At 48.6% G+C, this 24,682-nt stretch overlaps 1 protein-coding gene across 5 annotated transcripts in view; it reads right to left on the bottom strand.

The window, feature by feature from the left end:
* PAPLN (papilin, proteoglycan like sulfated glycoprotein) overlaps nt 1–24,682 on the bottom strand; it is an 86,830-nt gene that overhangs the window by 11,940 nt on the left and 50,208 nt on the right. For all 5 annotated transcript variants that reach the window (XR_016440301.1, XM_090033293.1, XM_090033290.1 and 2 more), the window contains 16 exons: nt 24,566–24,626; nt 23,889–23,991; nt 23,022–23,152; nt 22,701–22,824; nt 21,768–21,848; nt 20,413–20,585; nt 19,597–19,720; nt 18,183–18,309; nt 14,700–14,907; nt 11,376–11,552; nt 10,075–10,231; nt 8,203–8,289; nt 3,882–4,146; nt 3,650–3,767; nt 1,982–2,111; nt 545–1,229 (listed from right to left, as the gene is read on the bottom strand). Coding sequence is in view for 4 of the 5 variants with exons in the window: in XM_090033293.1 (XP_089889419.1) it covers nt 545–1,229; nt 1,982–2,111; nt 3,650–3,767; nt 3,882–4,146; nt 8,203–8,289; nt 10,075–10,231; nt 11,376–11,552; nt 14,700–14,907; nt 18,183–18,309; nt 19,597–19,720; nt 20,413–20,585; nt 21,768–21,848; nt 22,701–22,824; nt 23,022–23,152; nt 23,889–23,991; nt 24,566–24,626 (2,751 nt within the window). In the remaining variant the exon portion in view is untranslated. The remainder of the gene's footprint in view (nt 1–544; nt 1,230–1,981; nt 2,112–3,649; nt 3,768–3,881; nt 4,147–8,202; nt 8,290–10,074; nt 10,232–11,375; nt 11,553–14,699; nt 14,908–18,182; nt 18,310–19,596; nt 19,721–20,412; nt 20,586–21,767; nt 21,849–22,700; nt 22,825–23,021; nt 23,153–23,888; nt 23,992–24,565; nt 24,627–24,682) is intronic.

Here is a 24,682-nt window from a genome sequence, read left to right as displayed (position 1 = left end):
ACACAAAGAAAATTCCTTATTCTGGGACAACTATGTTGAAATCTGAGTCCAGATCTCCAGAGGTGACCAGCTAATTAGACATGCCACCCAAACCAAAACCTAGCTCCACAAATTTCCCATCTTTGAAGTGTTCAGCAACTGGATAGTGAACCAAATTTTCCAGCTGGAATCCATCTCTAGTATTAACCCATTGCTGCACACCACAGTGCTAAACTAACCCCTGCCTAAACAGGCACAATTCCCATTGATTTCAAAGAGACTGATAAAGACCACTGTAAAATGCCCACTGGTGACAGGATGGTGACTAAGGGCCCAGTCCTACAGTCTTTGTCCATCCAATACTTCCACTGTAGTCAGCAAGAGTGTAGGATGTGCCAGAAGACATGTCCCTGGGGACGTGGTAGCCTGGCTTCCCAAAGGGACCCTGTTGCAGCCAACCTGTAATAGGACACATCTGGCAGTCCTGAATCAGAAAGCATTTCTGTCCCACAGAAAGGGATGCTCAGTGCTTCAGCACTGTAGAGGGGTAGTGCAAGAGATTCACCTGTTCAGGGTTTGCAGAGAGGAGGACCCTGCTGAGACTCGGCGCCCAAATCCATCCACTGCCGACGCATCTCCTTCAGAAGAGCTCTGCCATCGCTCGCCCACACGCTGCACCACCTGTCTCTCAGAGTGCCCAGGTACCACGGTCTCACCCAAGCTGTGTAACCCATCTGTTTTCCTTTCCCCACCTACTGCAGCATGGTGGGGACCTCCATGCTGGGTCTCCACTGTGCCAGGTCTCTGAGGAGATGCCGGCAGCACATCAAAATTCATGACCCTCCTCCAGCTGCCCTCCCTGTGGTGCAGCCCCGTGCCCTGCCAGGCAGCGTGGCTCTCAGGCCTGACTGAAGCAAAATGGGAGGGCCTTTGCTCTCCTCCTTGGCCTTGATGCATGGTTCCTCTTGCAAGCGGCTGCTGCTGTCCCTGGGCACTGCCCTTTTGCAGGTGGGACCCAGAGTGGACATGCAAAGTCTCCGAGTGCTGGTGGTGCCCCCCGTCGCTTGCTCCCACAGACCTGTGGCATGCCGTCATGCACTCCTCCTCCGAGACAAAGTTGTTCTGGTTGCCGTGGCACCCGCCATACCAGAACCGGTTGCACTTGCCAACGGCAGTTATGAAGTACCAGCGAACGGTCCAGTCTGCACAGGGGCCATGGGCGCTGGGCAGCAGACACCTGACTGGATAGGCTACCAACAAATGACAGAACAGAAAAAGATGCGACTGTGAGGAGACGATCCACAACTCACCTTTTTTGCTGAAATGATGGCTTCGCTACTCTACCCCTGAGGCTGTCAGTGGAGGGAAAAGCGTTTGGGGCCTAGAGCACAATACTGACAGATGGGAAGTTTGGGCTCTGGTCCCAACTGCCCAGGCTCCTGCCATTCATCTCTCTTTTTGCCTCAGTTTCTCCACTATGACTGCACTGTCCTCCACCTTCAGAGCTGGGGCGTAAAAGCCCCTGCCTCACTCTGGGCAACATGTTCTACCTTGAGTTATAGCCCTGAAACCACACTTAAGTCAGCCAGGTTGCTTGAGAGTACTGCATGGCCCACAGATCAGAGAAGGATTTGTAGGCTGTGTGGCGTCAGAGAAACTGACTGCAGCAACGCAAAGATGAGCTAGGGAAGGGAGAAGAAACCCCACAGCCCTGACAGAGATTAAACCAGCAGGGCTCTACAGCGATGCAGTAGGGTTCCAAAGGGATTTCTTGAATAACCTACAGAGCTTAACGTCAAGAACGGGACCTTCTCGCTAAGGCTTTTTTTCCCCTCATCATCATAAAAAAAAAAAAATCTATTGTAGAAAGCTATTGTTTATTGAATTTTACAGAAAAAAATGAAAAAAACCAAAACAAAACAAAACATATTTTTTCTCATCACATTGGACCTTTCCATGAGAAGGACACCGTTTTAAATCAGAAAGCCAGAACCTCACTTACGTTGCCGGGGTCTATGGAGGCACCCTTCGCCTTCAGGTCCTGAAGCTGAAGCAACATTGTCATAGCAGCAGCCATACGTAGAACCTCGGCATTGATCCGACTGGTGCTGCTGGGACGAAGCCTGGCTTGCCTTAAAGTGAAACAAAAGCCAAGAGCTGTAGGATGGCAGCAGCAGTGACAGCATGTATGGGAACCACCAACAAACTGCCCGGTGGACAGGACTAGACATTCAAGGAGTCACTTTCAATTCTGTTTTCATTTTAATAAAATTTATGCCAGTGAGAGAATTCAAATTGACCAGCCCCAGAACTGGAAGTCCTATGTTTATTCTATCAAAAAAATCACACTAGCCATAGAGACGCAGGGCTGGAAGGAACCTGCACAGGTCATCGAGTCCAACCCCCTGTGGCCTAGTGGGCCTCACAGAAACACTACTGAGAAAAGTATCCTCCACAGGCATTTCTGCTGAGCAACAAGAAAGGGAACAGTTAGTGGCAATGGTGATGTGCTCTGTCCTCTAGGAATTAGATGGAGAGCCATCTCATGCCACTAGATGGTCAGACAGTGAGGAATTTCACTCATTCCCCTTAGCTAATTTACAGCTGGTAACTTTGAAGTGAATCTCATCCATAGCATCTGAGCCATCCTGACCCCTCTTCTTTTCATTTTGGGATGACCCACTGAACTCCTCTGGACTGTGATTTATTTTGTTATCCCAAATGACCCCCTACAGCTCCACAACCTAGCATCTCATACTAGAAAGAACTATCAGCCATGATCAAGGCAGCCTCATAGAATGGCAGGGGCACAGACATAATAAATAGGTATTTCCCTCTCTACATGCGGTACCTAACCTTCCAGTTTCAGTTTAACCCTTGTATCCTACAAGAAGGACTACTAGGTCTGTCACCCAAGAGAGGTTTCCTCTACTTTTCATTTTTGCAGAACAGGCAGAAGTTGCTGCAGCCCTACTGTGTTCTAGGTCAGGAGGGAAAACAGTGGGTCTCTATGCACAAAAGGGAGAAAGGAATGCTGGTATAACAAGTGCACAAGGCCTCCTTAATTCCCTTCCCCAGAGTTTCTTCCAGGTGCAGAAAACACAACAAGAACCTGTCACTGGGCACATCTACATGTGAAATTAATGCTGATAAACAAAATGTGGAACTTACTGCCCTGAAGGGAGTTTTTGCTCTCAAGCATGCCATTTGAATGTGCACCTGTGAGCAAAAAAGCTCCGGAGTATACTGCTCAAGAGTTTATTGGTGTGCAGCGTATTGAGCCTGGTCAGAACAGCCTCAGCTAATAGCAGCCCAGGGCTGCTCTGACCAGGCTCAATGTGCTGCAGAGGGGCTGCCTGGGGCTCAAGGGTGCTTCAGTGCAGGGTTAGGCAGCAGGAAGCCCCTCCACTGAAGCACCCTCATGCCCCAGCCAGCAGGGCAGCATCTACATGTGTGCTACTTGCATGAAATACAAGTACTAGCCTGCTCCAGAGTTTATCAGTTTTGTGTGCCCTAATAAGGGTGCATATGTAGACATGGAGACACTTGCTGTGAAGCTAATTAGGCAGCTCCATAGTAAACATCTTGTGTAGATATGCCTGCTGTAGCCATGACAGCTGCTGGGTACCTTCAAACAGGTCTCTCTTTAGCAAAGCGTTCAGGCACTTACTGCTGGGGAGGCTGTAGTGAGACCATCTCTGCTCGCATAAGCATCTCTGTAATACTGTGAACATCCCATGTTGCTTGGGCCCTGGGCAGTGGATATTCCATCAGGGCAGCATCCATACCTACAGCAAGAGAACAAAAACCTTTAGTAAACATAGCTTATCTATGAACCTGGCCTAACCAAGGCAGGTTGCACATTTCAGCTGCATCAGCCCAACCCCTCCGTTTCATCCTACCTGCTCTGATGGCACACGCTCGTGAAGCAGCCTTGCCCAAGGGGGCCAGAAGCTGGAGTACGGCCATCTGGGCAGCAGCCATAAGAGCCCTGGTTACAGACCTGAGGACCATTCCCAGGGGAAATATCCTGAGAAGAGCTGAACTGCTGGGATCCTGAGGGGATGGAGCGGGATTCCACGTGAAGAGGCAAGAAGTTAGAGCCACGGTCGTCATTAGTCTGGTGTTGTGTCAAACTTCCTTGGTTTGTTCTTTCATCTCTATGAACTGAGGAGAATGTTCCTTAGTGCTCAGTGCCTGTCAGGAACAGGCTACAAAAATCCAGTCAGTTGTTCCTCTTCCTCTGTGCATAGCACATTGATTGATAGCAGCTCTCCCCTGCCTGTTTGAGTCTACAGAGAAGGCTTTTCAGCATGAACTTTTTACCCAAACCACAGGGAAATTCCAGAAAGGAGCAGCTCGTGCTGGGTTCTCTGCCAATGTTCTTCATGTCCTCCCACTACCCACTCCTCCAAGGAAATAATGCTGGTCATATATCACACGGCTAGTTTTTCCTCCCTCAAATACTCTTATTGTAAAATGACCTTGGTATACAGGACTGGCCCTCAATCAAATGGTACCCTAGGTCAGCGATTTGCAACCAGGTTGGTGTGAGCTCCTTTTAAGGGTGTCACGGGGTGCTGCACAATATTAGCATTGTTAGGTGGATAAACACCAACACATGAATCACAAGCTAAACCCAGAGATTTCAGATGAGAATCTATGGTGTCAAAAATATGCTGAGCTGTAGTCGTCTTTCTGAGCTCTTTGCTACACAAGAACTGCTCTATTATTTTTTTGTCTTCAAAAAAAATGAGTGAAAGCTAAGAACTGGCATTTTCCAAGGGGTGTCTTGAGTCTAAAAAGGTTGAGAACCGCTGACCTAAATGAAGGACTTGAGCACCAGTCACCTCACGGGGCAGGCAATTATTTTGGGTGGAGGGCTGCTTACTGAGTTTTGGCAAGCCATCAAGGGCTGCATGACAGGCAGCCAGGAGCAGATAAATATTAATTTTCTAAACTTTTTTAGGGGCTCCACAGGCCAGATAGAATGGCCTGGTGGGCCGCATCTGACCTGCAGGCTGCATTTTACCCACCCCTTTCATATCACCTGCTGACTACTCTCTACCTTCTACAACAGAGGTTTCCAACCACTGGGCCATGAAGGGTTGGCTGCTGGGCTGCCAGCAGTGATGTGTAGGGTCAAAGCTGGGTGGCAAGGCAGCCCTGGGAAGGAGGCAGCTGGCTCCATGCACCCCGTCCCGCCGCCATGGCTGCACAGCAGGTACCGGGGCCTGCACTGGCCCGGGCAAGACCCCCCAACCCTGCCCGTTGCAGAGGGTGAGGAGGGTGAGGGAAAGCAGTGGAGCCTCTTCTTCCTGGGCAGCCCCAAATTTAAATATGGAAATTACATTTAAATATGTTTGCTGGTTCACAGTATAAAAAAAGGTTGGGAGCCACTGGGCTCAGTCCTGACCCCCAATCCTGTCCTGACTCCCCCCAGTCTGTTTCACTTCCCCCTCCAAACAGACTTGCATGTTCTCTCACTCTCTGGCTGATTTTGGTTCACAAATGTGCTCTATTATTGTCTGCTCCAGCTGCATTTAGGCACTGAGGTTGCTGATGCAAAGATTCTAGGCAAGACCTGAAACCTACACCTGCCTACCACACTCATTGACCAAGATGAATCTTCTGGAGGAGGGGAGATGGGTAGAAACTCTGCAAACTGGAGAAGAGGTGCTTGGGACTGCCCTCCTGCTGAGGACCACAGCAATTGCATTAAGCTTTTGCTAACCTCCTAGATTGACTGCCAAGCAGGGGTGGATCCAGGCTGGTGCAGTGGTGCACTTGGACCTCCCCTTGATTCCTGCTCCACCCAAAGTTTAAAATCAACTGCCTGGCAGCAGCAGCAGCATTTCAAGTCAGGCAGTGCTGAGGGAGTCAATTGATTTCATGGCTCATTAGAATCTACCTAATCCCTTCTAGACTCTTCCTTCCACAGGTGTTAACGACTCACTCTTCTTTTTAACGGTCCTGATGTTCCACCAATCGAGCTATTTTTTATCCTGCAATGCTGCTGTGTTAGGGCTGTGCAAAGCTTCAGTAGCTGATTCAATTCAGAGGAGATATGGCCTGATTCGGGGACCGAATCTCTGAATCTGAATCAAGCTGGGAGGCCAAGTAAAAGCTCTGAATCGATTTGAAGCATCCGAATCAATTTGGAAAAATATTTGGAAAAGATTAAGCCGATTCGGAAATAGACTAAACAGGCAGCTGACAGCTCCCTCTAGCTGGTAAGTCTGTTAGGGTTGGGGGACGGAAGGGACATGAGGGAGGGAGGGATTGGGGTTGGGGCTGAGAAAAACTGCCCAGCCAGGGCATAGGGCCATGCTACTCGGGGAGGTAGGTGGGAGGGTGCAGGATGCGGGCACAGCAGCACTGGGAGTGGGGGCTCTGCTCTGCTGCTGCTTGCTCAGCCAGGTGGGGGGGTGGGGAATACAGGTGTGGCTCGTTCCAGGAGGAAGGAGGCAAGTGGCTACAGGGCAGAGTCCTGCTCCCAGTACTGCCATGACCACATCCCGTGCTCCCGTGCCCTGGCTAGCAAGCAGTGGTAGGGCAGAGTCCCGATTCCCAGTGCTGATACAGGCACAGCAGTGCTGGAAGCAGGGGCTATGCCCTGCTGCTGCCTGGAGCGAGCTGTGCCTGCATCACACACCCCCATGCCGGCTGGGCAAGCGGCAGCAGGGGCATAGCCCCTGTGGCTCCCCCTACTGGGGCAGAAGCAGGCATAGCTGGGGAAGCCATGGGAGAAGCTGCCACGGCTGCCTTGCCTGGCCCCATCCTCCACCCAGCCCAGCCTCCCAGCGCTTAAAAAGAAAAGCCCCACACTCACTGGCTGCAGGAGCAGGAATTGGGGGCTCTGGAAACTCATGGAAGAGCCCCCACATGCAGCGCAGGGCAGTGAGGATCCTGCCCCCCCCCCCGCTTGGCACTCATATGGCAGCTCGACAGGGCGCTGTGCACCGTCTAAGAGCTGGGGCAGCTCCAGCAGTCAGCCGAAGCCCAGCAGCACTCAGCTCCAGTGGCCCTAGCTCCCAGGCAGCACACAGCGCCCTGCTGAGCCATGCCGCACCCGTGCCATGGGGCAGCTGCTGTGCGGGTGCCAAGCAGAGGGGGGCCATCCCCACTGCCCCCACTTCCCCACTCTGCATGGGAGGGGCTCTACCATGAGCACCCAGAGGCCCCAGTGGTGACTCCTAAAGCCAGTGAGTGCGGGGCTATTTTTTTTAAGTGCTGGGACTAGGATGGGGGTGGGTGGGTAATGGGACTGGACAGGGCTTTAGCCTGCAGCTGCCCGGCTGTGCCTGCCTCTTCCCAGTTGATCCGAATCACTGAATCTCTCCAAATCAGCGCCATATTTTCAGAAGCTGATTCAGCTGAATTGATTCAGGGCGGTGATCTGAACTGAATCACCGTCCTCCAAATCAGCCGAATCTGAATCAAATGCTTCCCTATTCGCACAAGCCTACTGTCTGTTAGCTGCTCCTGGTAACAAAGCTCCTATCTTACAACCCTGTACACCGTTTTCAATTCATTCCAATTAAATTATATTCATTTCTGCTTCAATTTTAAATGCAATAATACCTCCCTACTCCCCTGACATATCACTAAAGCTTCTAGTATATTTTAACTGGAGAAAAATATGTGTTGTTTTATATGTGTCGATGCACCTCAGCACCCCCCTTTTCAAAATCCTAGATCCATCCATTTTGCCAATGTTATGTTCTACTTTGCCTACAGCTAATGCCACCCTGTCAAAGTCTGGGATTTCTACATATCTACATATTCTTTAATAAGGATGCATCTAAACTAGTGGTTCTCAAACTTTTTGGAATCAAGGCACCACTCATTGGACTTGAAGCACCCTCCCTGACTGTTGTGAATTGAAAGGCACCCGATTTCAAAAACTAATATATATATTTTACAATACTCACTCCTTGCAGAGGGGCTGGACAGTAGGGGTGGAGGATTGGCCAGGCAGGGATAAGCCTGAGGCTGCACTCATATGCTTAGCTTATTGACCTATCTCCTCATAACTCATGGAACCTTTCAAATGGTCTGGCAGCACATCAGGGCACCATGGCACCCTGGTTGAAAAATCACTGATCTAGACACAATGCAATACTTGTGAAGGGATTGTTCTTCAGGCCTGGAAGCCACTGTAAGGAAAAGGAGGAAAACAGCTAAAACAAAATAACAAAGGAAACAGTAAGCTTGTCATACCTGTGGCAGTGCTGTCTGGGTGGTAGCGGATCAACAAGAACTGTCGGCTGATGTCGTAGCCCACAGTGTTCTGCATACTGGGGACCTCTGCAAGGAGATGTACGTGTGACATCAGTGTACTTACGATAGTTATGGACTTGATCAGCCAGCCCGTGTCCATGAAAGTGTCAAGGGAAGATATGTTCAAATGGGGATCAAGGGTCCTTCAAATTATTTCAAATTGCAGCGAAGTGAGCGTGGGTGGAAGCAGACATCTTTCAAAAGCTGCATGATCTTCTGTCCCTTCTATCAGGCCACAAGAGGGAAGAGGCCTCATACAGCCACTGTGTTAAAATTTCATGGGAAATCCTAGATCCACTGTGTTAAAGATGTAGGAAGCAGAATCTTTGCAAACTTCTGCTTGCAGGTGGGCATTATGTCATATTTGCCCACACAGTGCACCTTTCACAGGTAAAATGAACCTTACAGCCCAAGAGGAGAATGAGGGAGAACAAAGCAGCCCATGATTATTTCTGCTTAGCCAAGGGGAAATACCAGCTGCTCCACATTATTTCAGGTAACTAATTTGGGGGTCTTTTATTAGGCTTCTGCCCCACAGAAAGGGGCAAAAGTTCTGAGGTCAACCCAGCTTGATAAATGAACCAGTCTATGGCTGGGAAGCCATGGTACCACTTCATTTATTTGGCCAATAAAAGATCCTTGGGCTCAGAGGCATATGAGGATTTTTGTTCATTCTGAATATCACTCCTGCTACTGCAGCAATGAGCTGGATGGAAGCCCAAAGTGCCCCCATCTCTCTGTCAGGCTTGGTGACATGGGAGAACTTTTGATAGCTTTCATTTCCCACTCCTGAGATGGGGTCCAGGTGGCTTGAGAAAGAGAATGGAGACCAAATGGGACCTTCTGGGCAGTTTGTTATGGGTCTTCCTCTCTATACCTGATCCACACGGAATGAGAGTCTGTTATAACTTCTTGCTCCTTCTCCCCACTCCCAACTGCAGATAGCCTGGTTATAGCTCCACTGACTTCTCCTTTTAACCATAGGGCGTGGAACAGGGTGGGCCACCCAGGCCATGGCCCAACCAACTTTTAGCACATTGATTTAGCTAGCTATGCAGTTACAAAAATAGCTGTAGAGTTTTAACTGGATGACAAAGCACTCATTTGTGGGTTATAGAAATGAATGTGCTAAAAGTTGGTTGGGCCATGGCCCAGGTGGCACACCCTGTCCTGTGGCCTATGCTTTTAAGCTTAGTTCAGGGCTGCACACTGTACAAGCTGGGGCTTCATTAGCGCAAGCCACAGGCCCCTAGACTAGATCCCTTCAGCACTGCACACATGGGCACTACAGTTCCCTCCCTCCCTCTGCACTGATGCACCATGCCGCTGGCTGCCCTCATGTTGTGGGCTGTGCCACCGCACTCCCTGGGGTGGGAGGAAGATGTGAAAGTTCATGGCTGGGGAGGGGCCTACAGACCCTAAATGTAGCAGCAGCTACAAAAATAATGGGGCAGGGGCTGGGTAGGAGCCCAGGAGCTGCACATTTACCCCTTGTGGGACACCAGTTTCACAGTCATGGTTTAGGTCAGTTACCAGCTTCTGCCAAGACTGAGGCTATTACACAGGCAAGAGCAATACAGGAACTGAAAGGGGCAGGCAGAAGCATTGCTCACATGTCTGATGTGCATTTCAGATAGGGGAGGAAGAAACCCACAACAAATCCTGCAGAACAAAATAGTGACCACATAGCATCTGCACATTGGTAAGCAGGTATTTTGAAACACTCAGCCCGGAAGGCATGAGTTACTGGGAATCTGTACTTGAAAGCAGGAGCATCTGAGGAAGATCCAGCTGTCCAGCAATGACACTTACGTTGTGGCAGGTGGCAGGGCTGAGTGTTGCAGTTTTCCAGCCTGGCTGGTACCTGTGGCTGAATGGCCTGGCATGCCTCAGGGCTGTAGAGTCTGGACTCCCCATCAGCACAGATGACCTGGCGTGTTCGGAAACCTGAGCCACAGCTTTTTGAACACTTGAAAGCAAAAATGAGGCAAGTGAGTTGGAAGCAGAACCAAGAACCTGAGATGCTGAACATCAATGCGGTTAGCTTCTGGCCATGCAAAACAAACAGCAACTTACTGCAGGGCTGAACATGGACTGGAGCAACTCCAGTTTCAGTGCAACCCACACATCCTGCTGGGCTTGGTCCTAGGGGCTGCACAACCGCTTACCATGGGACAACCAGATTCGGGGGTCCCAGTGAGTGTAGCTGACTGAAGCCACCACCCTTCCTCAGAAGAAGGCAGGGGTGGCAGAGTGAAATGGGGAGTGGCACAGAACAGAGACAAGGAGGCTGGGTATGGGGCATAAATATTCATATAACACATCTCCTCAAGCTAAAGTTCAGCAGCCTCAGAGAGTCCATTTATTTAGCTGTAGAATGTAATGTTCAAAAGATGGGACACAAATAAAGGGAACATCTCAGCCCTGGTTCTGTTGGAAATGTAGGCACCACACAGAACAGTGGGCAAGAGTCCCAGCCAAAAGAGAGCAGGAAATTGTGCTCAGCATGTGTCAACCCAGTACAGGCTAACTCAACCAGCACAGAAGGGACAAAACTGTTTAGATACCATGTATTGACCTCACTTCAGTGCTGATCCTGACCAAACCAGATTCAACAAAGTTTGGTCCTATCCACAAGAACAAGCCAAACTCTGCTTACACTGGATTCCCCTGAACCACTTCAGTAACATACTTTAAACCAATTCACCAAAGCAAGACTTCCAATTCAGTAGAGATGGGGCCAAAGCCATACTCTGCTGGTAGCATCTGAATGACAGCAATGGATTGACAGCAATGTCCCAAAGTGATGGGAACTAGCAACAATAGTGGATTGTCTCTGTGCATTGGCTACATGTTGCTTCAGTCATTGAAGCTATAATCCCATGCAAAAAGGCTTATTTTTGTATCAGGCATAAGCAAAGCAGGCAGAAGATTAACTGCAGCTTTACTAGGCCAGATTGCACTGTGACTGAATGCCTGGGAGCTGCTAATAAAGCAGCATGTGCTCCCAGCCCTCAGTCACTGATGCATGGGCCAATCCAATCAAAATGTGACATGGGAGGTGCAGTGTGACTTAATCAACCAAGTGAGAACCATCAGCACGTGACACTTACCAGGCCCCAGTCTCCAACATGCCAACCAATTTCCTGAAGGCATGTCTCCCTGAGGCAGGGCTGGGTGTCCACTGGCTTAGACTCTTGCAGGCAAGCAACGTCTAAAGTCTGAGCACCCTGCTCTGATCTGCAGATGACACTCCGGGTTTGAATGCCTTCGCCACATGTCATGGAGCACTGCAAGAAGGGTCCTGATTGTTACAGAGAATGCATGTAGGTACTGCCTAAGTTTAAGTTTCCTGGGATAGACTGCCCAGCTTCAAAGAGGCTTTCCGATTTGAAAATGCACAGCACAAAAACCCATCATAGAATCAGCCTAAAATACATATGTTATGGTGCTGTCATACCATGTTTTTTCACACACACCTTTTCCCCAAAAAACAGCTGCTGGAAATTGGAGTGAGCATTATATTCAAGAAGTATGGTAAGAGCAGGTTCTGGGTGAAGCCGAAAGTAAAATCTGCAGCCACCCACAGGGAGCAGAACAATGAGCAGGCATTCCTTCCTAGCTGCTGCTACTCAGGTACTTATTACAGGGAAAGAGGGGTTTTTAAATTCTTTTTGCCTTTGAAAAATGAGGTCATCTAGGATATTCCAGGTCATCTTATATTCAAGAAATTATGGTATGAATTAGGCTACATAAGAGGCAATTTAGTTTGATAGTAAAGATGTTGCCATAAAGCTTGGGAGACCCATGCTCTACTTCAGTCTCTGCCAATAGCTTGCTGGGGTGATTTTTGAGCAAATCTTTTCAAGTCCCTGCCTCTGCTTCCTTTCCGGGGGTAATGATACAGACTTTTGTTAGGTGCTTTAAGAACTACAGATGAAAAATGATGTATAGGAGCTAAATGACACTGGCTCCCGATAGAAATCAGCAAAAGATGAGGCCTGGAGGGGCAGGAAAGTGGTTAGATACTGGTGTTGCCAAGATCCCTAGCTTAGTGACCTTGTCCCTCTCAACAGGACTCAGAGGAAGCCTTCACACTGTTGGGCTGAGATGCACCTTCTCTGCTGGAAGTTACATTTTATTTGTGAGTAAATGTTTTCAGTGTCACATCCCCCCTGTTACTTTAATGCCATGTTCCTCTGTTTCTTTCACAGTCATGCTGCCTGGCACCCAGACAATTTCTCCATTAGTGACTGGTGTCTCTCTGAATAGGACTATTGCAGCCTGGCAGGTTCACTTTTTAAATCGGTGTAGATGAGCTCCTTGGATGGAGTTTCAGCCATTCATTTATCAGCGAGCAACCATTTTCCCCACAATTCCCTCCACCTTTTATCTCTAGGAAACCAGGATGCAGCTGCCTTTGGGAATGTCAGCTTTCTGGCTCCATTAATTGATCTGCACACAATACAATATGGCTTCTTCCACTGGTGCCCATGAACTCTCAGGGCTGCCACTCATTCTGGAACCTATGGCATATGTGCAGTGTTCATGCTTTTCCTACATCTTCAAAGGCAAAGGCAGAGTCCTGAGCCTACTTCAGGTGTTGCAAAGTCATGGTATTATGCAGCACTGTCCAATGCCATTATGTTGCAGTATTTCAGACAACAAGGGTCATAGTAGTGTGATGCAGCTGTTTCCAGGATTTAATGTGACCCTGGAAGTACATTTTAGCCTTTGGAGGTAGATTAAAATCAGTAGAGACTAAACTTTTGGTCAGATGTGCCACAAATTAGCCCTGCAACCTCCCCAAGTGCCACTATGATTCCCTTCCTTTGCCCAATCTGCTGCTCTGCTGTCTGTTTCCTGCCCTGTGCTCTCTGCCTGAGCTGCTGCTCTGCTTTCTGCTTCCTGACTATTTGCCGTTGTGCTGCCTGTCTCCTCCCTAATCTGCCGCATGCTGCACACAGAAGCCGCCCATGCCACTTGCAGCACATGTGCTGCAGGATAGCCACCCCCTGACTGAGTCAAACGTAATAGTAGAGTTGCACCTATACATCGGTCTCATACTGGATTGGCACCAATATAAGAAAGATTGAGAGGATCAGCAATCAGCTTTTTTTGGCTGATGTGGCCAATAACGAGGCCAATACATGCCCTGTGCATGTGCTCAGCCACAGTGCAGCATGCAGGTGGCAGCATGGAGAGCAGCTGGGTCTGGTTGGTAAGTCTGTTGTGAAGGAAGGGGTGTGGAGGGGGCAGATCAAGGCCCCTGCGGTGAGGGAGAAGTGGGGCTGGGGCAGGGGCAGGCACTACACACCCGGGGTATAGTGGGGGGGCACAGCTCCCAACACTGCACGCACCCCAGGAAGCCATGGGGGGGGGGTGCCCCCAGAGCTGCATGCAGGGTGAGGGCAGGCTGCCACTGCAGGCTCAGTCCAGGGCAGTGCCAAGCTCTTCCTGGTGGGAGGATGGGGGGAGGGTTGGGCTAGGCTGCATTCGGGTCAGGCAACAGTGGTGCTGGGACGGGGGGGCTTGCGGGAGCTATGGTGAATTTTGGAGTGACTGCAGCCTCCCCATGGCTCCCCTCCCAGTGCCACCACCACCCACCCTGAGCACAGTCCAGCCCAGCCCCTCTACCCTCTGCCAGGAAAAGCCTGTTGCTGTCCCAGCCTCAGAGCACAGCAGCAGCCTGCCTTCACCCCACATGCAGATCTGGGGGCACATGTACCCCCCCATGCCCTCCTGGGGTGTGTGCAGTGGTGGGAGCCACCCCTGCCCTGCACAAGCCACTCACAGCTCCATCCCATGCCTCCCCCCAGTTGTACAGTGTCTGCCCCTGCCCCACTCCCTTCCTTCATGGGGGCCTCAATCTGTTCCCCCCCACACCCCTTCCCCCACAACAGACTTACCAGCCAGACGCCACTCTTCAAGCTGCCCAGTTATATGTCGGAATCAGATCAATATCAGCCAATATGGCTTGCTAAAAATCAGCCATCACTATTGACCCAAAAAATCTCTATCGGTGCACCCCTACTCCATAGGCATCTTCCATCTTTACCTTCTGGGACTTAAATTGTATGCAGGGCTGCCAGTTGGACAAATGTTTCAAACAGTGCCCCATAACAGAAACACAAGGTACGAACAACCCTACTCAGTTCTCTGAATCAACTAGACCCTGCCCTCATAGGCAGCCTAGTACAAGACCACTGGAAATCAGGGATTGACACAGAATTGGACCTCTGTTCATATCAGACACATGCTATAGATCCCTCTCTGTACTCAGTCTACAGAGGACACAAGCGCATCACAGAAGAAAAGAAAGAGCCTGGCTTCTGAGCTCTGGCACCCCTTGCTTTTAGCTCCTGAGGTCCCTAGTTCAGCTGTTGGCCATGATGGTGTTTGCTGCCTGCACACACGTACCCAGTATGTAACCTCACCTCAGACCAGGGCCCTGTGCTCCATGCTGCACACTGCCGCACACTGCAGGACTGCATGTCCCGGGGGCGCTGTGTTAAAGCTGCACACTCCCCATCATCCACCACTTCCTCGAAGCTTCGTTCATCATGTGATGTGCAGTAAATCAAACGGGTCTGCAGGCCCCCTCCACAGGTGGCTGAGCAGGGTCCCCACTCCCCAGTTTTCCAGCTGTGGGTAACAGAAAAGCTGTCAGCAAACCAAAAGAACAAGCAAGGAAGGTCTAATAAGTAGGGCTTGCAAGATCACAGCTGGGGCACAGTGGGGCAGTGTTAGCGCTCTATTCCTAATTCAATGTTACAGAAAAATCTACTTTTGTGCTGTCACACCAGTGATAGCAGGAAAGGAAGCCATCACAGGAGCTGTCACATGGTTTGACATCAGAAGGTTGCATTTTTTTGTCTCTCTTGCAAAAAGAGAACAGTGACGGTGATAATTGAAGATATCACATCATCTGCGAGTCAGGGAAGGCAGCTGTGGAAATGACTTCACGCACGATGAATTTTTCTGCAACAATCTGGGTGGAGCTGTCTGCCTTTACATTATCAGAGGTGGGAACTCAAAAGGCACTGGAGCAAAGATATGGATGAGTTTAAACGCAAGCAGCTGTGGCACAGAGTACTGGGGAAATGGGGCAGCATGGTTTGTTCTTTGTAGGACAAATCCCTAACTTCAAAGAACGTGGTTCTCTGGCTGTGGAAAAACCTTCAAGTGTTACTGGAGCCTCAGCTTTTAATAGTTCCAAAAAGGAATAAAAAGAAGCAGTACTCTGTAGCCATTGACCTCCTTTTTAAACATGGTGTACAGAACTGAGCAACAGAAGAAAACCACCAGCCAAACTGGCCATCTAACCAACTCCAGCCACAGGCAAAATTACCACATCAGCAAACCAACAGGTCATTCTGCCTCAAAACTCTATTATGCTCATTCTTGGGTGTGATCTATGGATCCCCTTCCTGCTGGTCAGGGGTGGCTGGTCACCTAGTGGGTTATCTCTACTGCCAACAAATTAACTAAAATGAATACAAGAATGCCATCCAGATCTCTTAATGATTCTCCCCAATACAGCCCTCTGCATACCCTCCATCAGGAAGAAGCAGATCACACTTCTGCATGCAACTACAGGAACATCAATGGTAGCTCAAGGTCTGGATAGATCAAGCATGGATCTCTGATTCCTGGGATACTGGACTGAACATCACAACAACTATGTTATCTGTACTTTATGCAAGCCCGCCACTGTGCTGATAAGGGCCTGAGGTACCTAGAGGTGATTAGATTCTATCAATTTTCTTACCCCTCCCCCAACAAAGAAAACAAAACTAAAACATGGCTCAATAAAATGTACAGACTGTCCATAACAAATAATGGTTTTCTTTGTGAGGGTTACAGGCATCTTTCAGAGGAGATGGTAACTTGCTTTCTTTAAAGGGGGCATTGACCATCCTTACCCATAAGGGACCTAGTACTTCCCCAATGGCCTTCAGCAGAAAAGGCAGACATGGATCTAAGTCACAAATTGTGGCTGGAAGCTCAACCAATACCTCCAGCACCCCAGTGCGTATCACAAGCTGAAACTTGAAGAAGGCAAGATTTTGCATTTAATCCCTTGCCCCACCCCTCCCCACTGATATACTTCTCTCCTACTGCAGATGCAGATAGTTCAGCCCAAATGTAAATAGCAACTGCAAAATAATTAAAAGTTACCCTACAACAGGAATTAGCTTCCAACTAGAGGCCACCCAGTTAATCAGGCCAACCACTGAAAACAAGTTCACTGATCAACAGTCTGTGGCAGTGGGAGTGAGAAATGCATTTTCTGTCTCTTGTAAAGCCATAACATGAGGTTTTAAAAGGTCTTTCCAATATTTAGTCAGTTTTTGCCTCTGACACTCAAAGATACCTTCTGCCTCACTTCATTCATCTCAGATCATCTGCAAGCCAAGGCAACCTGTGAGGGTGATGTCATGAAAGAAGATGCCCAAGGCCAACCTACTGACAGTAGAGGGCAACAAAAGGTGAAGTCTTTCTAAAATAATTAAGGTGGCAATGTTTTGTTCTTTTGTGTCTGAGTAATGATGGTGAACATCTGTGGGGTCACATTAATCACTATACTTGTTCGCTATTATGCTAGCATTGGAGCCCATGCCATGAGGAGGAGATCTGAGGCTGCAGCAAAATCAGTCTGGAATTCTGATCCATTTTAAATAACCAAACCTACTGCATTTTTTTTCTTGCTTTTTATCATCTTGATGAATTGAGCAGACTCTTCCAAAGCAGTCCATCTTATCCAAGAGAGACAGTAACATCAGGACAGGATACCCAAAGATACAAAGAACCCTCTATGGCAACCACATGGAGGAGCAAAGTTAGCAATAGCACTCACAGCTGCCTAAGCAAAGCTGCCCCCCACTTTCCAGTAGTGAAGACCCTCCACCTTCAATTGTGAGGGTAAGAGTCAAAAGAAAAGCATCATCCTAGACCATCACCAAGGATGAAAGCGACCCACTGGGCTCAAGAGGCAGCTAGATTTGCTAGATGGAGAGGGAGCAGCTGAAACTGCGCTTTCTATAATCTCTCTCTCCTTCTTGTTACCTTCTCTTCCGAGATCTCCAATTGTTTTTCCACACGCCCGGCAGATAGACGTAAGAAATCCTTTATATACAGAACATAGGATTTAAAGGACTTTAAGCACCATATAGAAATCTGGAGCTACAGATTACCATGTATTTTAGAAATATTCCCAGGCCTCTGATCACCCTCTATCCATTGGCATCCCAACAGACCTCCTCCAATCCCACTGGGCCTGCAGTGAGATGACCCACATAGGACCATGTTCTCCCAAGCTAATAGATGTGGTAGCCAAGTTTGAGGCAACTGGAAAAAACCTGAAAGTCCCAGAGGAGAAAAAGCTGCAGGGCTCAGTCCATTCAGAAAGGGCCAAGACAGCATGGCTGCACTGATGACATACAGAGGGATATGCCCAACTCCAACCCTGCTGCAGCTCCAAATGAAACATGCAACAAACAATTAAGTGAATCTTTCTCCTTACCCACACTTGAGCCATGATAATAACCTTAGTAACCTCAGGATGGGAAAGGGAGATCCCTTGTTCAGGGCAATAACTTGGACATGTCAATTCCTCGTGTAGTCGGGAATTCATTCCCACATCCTTTGTAAAACATTCCAGAAGTGCTCAAGTGACCTGTCTGTTTAAGTCCCAAGTTCAAAAGTCACTAAGGCTTCATTCCCCATTGCCCCCTGCTCTGCCAGTCACAGCTCAGGTATCACCTCCCCTTAGTACACCGGAAACCTGTTTCCAATGTTTCATCTGAGAGCTCTAGACAGAGGTGGAAGTGGTGGAAGCTAGAGGGGAGCAGCACTCTTCTTTTTAACTCTCAAAACCCATAATAATAAAGAGGTGAAAGAGAGGTGAGAAGTCTCACTGCTTTGTCTGTGGACAGTTCTGATGACCGCACGTCCGGTTATTGACTGGCTTTGGTTTATCCCTGCACATGTAGTCTGGATAAACTTCATTGTCTATGGTACAAAACACCAAGCGTGACTGGAAACCTAAAGGAGAAAAGCACCAGAGTATCCTGGTCAAGGCAACTCATCCATAAAAGGGATTAAAATGCAATAGCTTTGGCAATGGCCCATTTCTGGGGTAGAGTGGAGCCCTGACCTCACCTACATGCAAGTGAATGAAACACAGCCCAGTGCAAACCCAGGATTCTTGTAGCAGGCATGTTCCTCAATAGCATCTGAGCCCACAAGAAAGCTGAGCACGACCAGCTAACCAACGAACAGTGCCAACCAAGAGGAATTTTCTTTTGATGGAAGTGGTTGAGATCTGCGTTTGGAAGCTGTAGAACAAGATTCTAGTTTACCCTTGGCTCCTCAGGGCTGTACCATACCACACAGTTCATCTGGTAACTATTATGCTTGTTGTCTGCCGCATGTAAGAACATAAGAAATCCCATGGTGGATCACACCACTGGTTCATCTAGCCAGTATCCTGTCTACCACATGTGGACTTGTTACAATTGCAGCGCTGCAGGTCAGGCCCAGTAGGTTGGGTCTGCAGCAGGATGAAGAGAGACCAGCCTTGGGGGAAAAACAGGCAATTCTGCATGCTTCTTACAAGATTATAGCAGTAGGAGAAAGCAATGCCAGTTCCTATAGAGGCACCCTCTTACTCACATCACAGGCTAGAAAGGGCAGCAGTGGCCACCAGCACAGAGAGGGTTCTATACACTGTTGAGCTGGTTTTCCTATAAAATCCACTGCTTTGCTCGTGACTGAGTATGTTAACTGAACATGGCATGCCTGCACAGGGACTCTGGCAGCTTCTCTGACTGAAAGGAGTAAAGATCTTCTATGTCCCCAAATGGTAGCAGGCTCCATCACATGAGGCAGGACAGCAAGCAGGTGGGCCTGGAGAGGACATGCTTTGGGTGGTTTGAGGGGGTTACACGGTGAGTAAAGAGCTAACACCAAAGAAAAATGCAGGCATTCTGAGTGGAAAAAATCTCTCAGGCTGGGAAACAGCTTTGAGAAGTGAAGCTATGGAAGTTCCATCACTGAGGACATAGAAAACCAAGCCAGACCAGGCTCTGGAGGGCAGAGTAGTGAATAAGCCCACAAAGAGCCCTGGACAGGTCTCCATTTCACAGAGCCTTCACAGCCTGCTTTAGAGGTCCATGGCCCTTCATCTCCTGGTGGGACACGCTCAGGAAGAGTCTGCAGAACTCTCCTCAGATGGCAGCATGTAGCATTTTCCCTTTTGGGTAGTACACAAGCATGGGTCACTGCCTACAGCAGGTGATGGCATTTCTTCCCAAACTCTGTGCCCCTTACCTCCACCACACTCAGAGCTGCATTCACTCCAAGAGCCATAGCTCCAGCTGTAACCTGTGTTTTGTCCATACCAGGGCAGGTAGTACTCATACTGCACTCCTTGGTTTGTCTCCTGACTGATGAGCTGAGAAAAAAAAAAAGGGTCAAGGAAATGGAGTCAGAACATAAAGAACATTTCCTCCAGCCCTCTTGCCAATGCTTCCCTATACTTAGCTAAGGATCCAAGGAAGGCAGATCCCCCAGTCCCCTGTTCCCCTGCATTCAGGGATCTCGTATTGTCTATGCCATGATTCCTCCCTGCCTTCCCTACCAGGTCTTGAGAGCTACCTCTTTCTCCCAGGGAGGGGAAAATATGCATCTTTCTCTGACTTAAAGGATCCTGATGCACAGTGGTAACAAATAATCATTCAACTTCCCTTCCACCTCCCAACTCTGAACTAGATCTTCACTCATGAGTTTCCTTTGCTCTCTTCTCAAGCTTCATGACAGAGTAGAAGTAAGCCACAACCAGGTCGCCCCCTGCTCTGTCCTTTTTAGGCAACAGGACCAGAAGGCAACCCGAGGAGAAAAATGGTGCGAATTTGGCTTGACAGCTCCTCTGCATGCAGCTGGGGACCTCATTGTTCTTGGGGGCCCACAGATTATGAGAGAGACCCCTGCTGGAATCCCTGCTTACATGGGCTCAGCCCAGCCATATCGGCTCCCCGTCACCCACTGAAATTATCCTTCAGAGACAAAACATGTCATCTCTGCAAATGACCATCTGCAGCACCAGTGGCATGGCAACATCAGCCAAGGGTAAACACAGCTGCTTACCTCAATGACTAAGGGTTCAGTGGTGGGGCCCCTGGCATAGAGGAGCTCAGGGGCCAGGTCTCCTTCAGAGCCTCGATCATAATGCACAACTGTGCTGGCAATGTGCAGTGCTCGGCTGAAGTCAATCGTCCAGTGCCCATTCAGATAGTATTCGCCCTGTGCATTCTTGATGGCTGGACAAACCCAAGGGACACAGAATAGGAGGTGGGGAATGGATAGCCTGGAAAGCCCCATTACCTCCTCCACACAACATGCTGGCGGCATTCCAACCGGACGCCACCTGTGGTATGGCTTAACTGTTCTTTGTTCTTATTATTTGCATTAGCAACCACACAGCTCCTCGGCTCCATCACTTAAAACCCAGCTTCTTTGCGGACATGCCACAACCTTCCTGAGAGTGACTGTTGGGTTGACATGCAAGTATCCATCTAACAGACTGGCTCAGCAGTCAAACAGAATCACCCAGGCTCATGCACAAGACATAAGACCAGCTAAGTCCTGAACTTGGAGTCACAGAAAAGCAGGCACCTGCATGCCAGAGAGATAAGAGAAAGACCTCCTCGTGTTGTAGCCCAATAGACTGACTACTGTTTGAACCCGCATCACCCATTTCCCAGCACAGTGCTCCAACACCAAGCCACAGGTTAGGCATCATCCAGACCCTTCTCCAGCTTTTTTTTGAAGTTGGCCCACTGAGCAGGAAAGAGAAGGTGATAGGTATGCCCAGGAGGAATTAAACAAGCCAGAGGGTGCACAGGTCAGCAAGAGGGATGCTGCCCTGGATGGGAGAAAATACTGGGGTCTATCAGCCATGGGCCATGCTCTCATGGGCCACAAACTTTCCCAGGGCTGTTTATACATTTATCCAAAGAACATTAAATGCAAAGTATACTGGGTCAGTAGCCTAATATTTAGAGCGCTATGCAGAGAAGCAAGAGATGTAGATTCAAACCCTGCATCATGATACCTAGAAATTGGGTCTCCCTGGTCCCTAGGCAAGCACCCTAACCACTAGGTTACTGGCCTAAAACACAGGAGGGCTCCCTCTGCCACTCTCACTTGTGGCAGGGTGAAATTGAGTCCCGAACTGTGAGCAAGTGTCAAAAATGGCAGCTATTCACATGCCATTTAGGCACCTGAAGCAAAATAGCCCTAATTCTCTAAGGGTATTCACTAGCCAAGCTAAGATTCAGATCCCAAGTCTGCGCCCAGATCTTTCTCCTTCAAGAAAGCATAGCCAAGCCCTCAACTCAAACACCCTGAGCTTGGGTGCGAGTGAAAAATCAGACTGGATTTTTGTGACTTGAGTCCAAGCTGGTGTTGCAGTACTGAACTCACAATGATGTCCATCTTACCCAGAAAGTTCCTGGTAGGTTCAACTTCCTTAATGCGGATACTCGTGGCTCCTACGGGGATGATGAAGATTTGATTGTAACCTGGAGGAAATGAAAGGGCTTGTGAATAAACTCAATGTATTGGGAGGAAAAACAGTGATCAAGGATGGGGGAGATCACCCCTCTGGGCAACAGATGCTCCCAGTGTCACCACTGGCTGAATAAACCAATTCTGAGATGGTGACTCTGTCTCATCCAGCTGTTATAGTTTCAATTATTTTGGGACACCATCACACAGCTCTCTTTGTGGACTGGTCCATCGATTTCATGAATACAGTGCACCCATGAGCAGTCATATCTGAGAGCCAAACCTTGGGAGCAATACAGTCAGTCGTTTGCCCAGGTTTCCTTTAGAGACCCTGATAGAGCTTACCACCCTGACCATTTAAAATGCCCCAGATAAAAGATTCAGCTCACTGCAATCATTATTTTGATACAATTCAGAGCCAGTCAAAAGCAGGAGGCTCCTGTCCTGCCCAGTCTCCCACCACTTTAGGGTGGTGGTGTAGACAGTTAACATGGCTCCTTTGCAAAGTGCAGTGCCAAGAGACAGCTCCTTAAGGACAGTTCAATAAAGCCTCTGCTGTCGTGAAGGCCCATGGCACTGACATAAACCAAGAGCTGTGAAAGATGGGGTGGAGGTAGAGGTGCATAGGCTTGCAGTGAGGCCCTCCAGATAAAGACCACCATGAGGTGCTCAGTACACTTTCCAGTTCTAGAGCAGCAAAATGGCATCATACTGTGTGGGTGATCTGGGTGAGCACACAGAGCCCTAATCACACCAATAAAGCAAATCAAACTCTCCACCAATTTCCACAAAGGGTCAGGGCAAGCCTAGGCTTTATTTTACCTGCCTATTCTAGTGAACCAGCCTAGAAAATCCAACTACTATACCTTTGGGGAGGTTAGGCACATCAAACGTGCCCTTCACTTCATAGCAGGCTTTGCCATCCCCTCCACACTGCAGGCACTTGTCCTCCTTCTTAGCAGAATCCAGCATGTTATCACAGCCAACTGCCTGTCAGAGCACAGTTAACAGTTTAAAATAAAATGAGGAGCAGTAGAGAAGGAAGATGTCCATCAAGGGAAGAAGGGTACTGGTGGGTAACTGGGCATTGCTAGGGAGGTGCAGAAGGGGACAAAGGGAAACATTAGGAAAACTGACAGACACCTCCCTCCTTCATGGGATAGGACAGAGCTGGGTGGATCACTCACTTGGCAGACTCCCTGGACACAAACATCCTGTTTGCCTGGTTCACAGGGTGTCCCATCAATCACTGCTGCCTTGTGCCGGTAGTAGAAGTTCTCTCCCTTGGGAATACAGTTTAACTCGCATTTACTGGGGGCTGGCAGAAAAGAAACCACAGCACATGTCATCTGACATCAGTAATACCTTACAGATACAAGAAGAGCCTGACCCCTGAATGTAATCAGATCTTAAATGGATAATATCAATATTAATGAGTACTTTATGCAGAGTATATTCTTGGAGTGCAAATGTTGACAAAAAAAATTACGAACCACCTATCTCCACAATCAAGGAGTAAAATTCTTCTCATGGCTTTAAAAAAAAGCCCTCAGAACAGGTTGAGCGATTATGGAAAGCAATATGTCTAGTGGCTAGAGCAAGTTGCTTGGAGCCAGGATCTTTGGTTTCTGTTCCTACCTCTAGAAACAGCTCATGGAGTCACCTTAGAAAAATCACACATGCAGATTTTCTGAGGTGCACTTCATTTTTGAGTGACACAACCTGAGACATTTTTCATCAGATGTTCAAAGGGGCTGAAGAATTAACTGTTGTTCCTTGGAACTTCTGTGCCTCACTGCAACCCGTTCCAGCCAGCCTGTGTAACAGCGTGAGAAGAGGAACCACCCCAACCAATCCAGGAAAGAACCCCTCTGGATCACAATCTCTACACCTAGGACTCCCTCCATAGAGATGTTATACTTTTGTGATTTTCTTTCTAGACAGAGGCCCCTGCAATCTTCCCACCTAGGAACCATTGCTTTAAGTCAAAAGCTAATACCTCAATATCTATTGTGAACAGGTACAGAACAAGATTAAAGCCCTGCATCTGTTACCTCCATAATAAGGAAGCCATTTGTATTTCTTTCCTTGGAATTCCACCCCATCAAACTCAGCACACTGCTCTGCTCGGAAATCCCGGGAGTCCTCAGGGCAGCTCTGGGCGGGGGAAAAAAAAAGAAGAGTACAGGCATCTGATACACAGGACTCACAGAGGGAGGAGAAGTTAAGATGACCATCTGACTGAGGAGTGCTCCTCCCAGCTCCTTTATGAAGCCTGAAAAAGTCACTCCTGAGCACAGCTCTGCTGTGGGACAGCACATGACTGTATCACCTGGTGGGCCTAACTTCATCCTTGTCTTATGGCAGAGTTAGAGACTTCTTCCCAGCCAGAAGTGATCTAGATACCATCAACCTATAACCAGAAACAAACTCTGAGTGTTTTCCAAGTCTGTAATGGGTGCAATGCCCACACAAGAATCTAGATTTTTCTGAGTCATTGGAATCAGATTTAGGAGCCTAAATCTTTTCCTCATGCTATCCTAGAGCTTCTTGGCAAAAATCCATGTCTTGGACTCAGCAACCTAAGAGGGACTCCAGATGAAGACTGTTCACCAATTATATCAGTAAAAGACTCCTCTGTGTGGAACTTCAGAGACAGTGAACGTAACTTGGGTCCTCAAGGAGGGGAAGCAATGGGGAAGAGACGGAAAAAGTATACTGAATACCATACCTGAACGTTGCAAGAGCGGTAGCTTGCCGATGGTCCAACACAACTGGACCCACCATCTGTCCTGAAAAAGAGAGAAAGAACATGAAGTATTTATAAGGAGGAGCCTGTAAATAGCAC

This window comes from Crocodylus siamensis, chromosome 2 (assembly GCF_052110815.1).
Source record: "Crocodylus siamensis isolate JL-2025a chromosome 2, ASM5211081v1, whole genome shotgun sequence".
Taxonomy (NCBI): Eukaryota; Metazoa; Chordata; order Crocodylia; family Crocodylidae; genus Crocodylus; species Crocodylus siamensis.
Note: the sequence above shows the minus strand (reverse complement) of the source record. Positions and strands in the feature narration are given on the sequence as shown.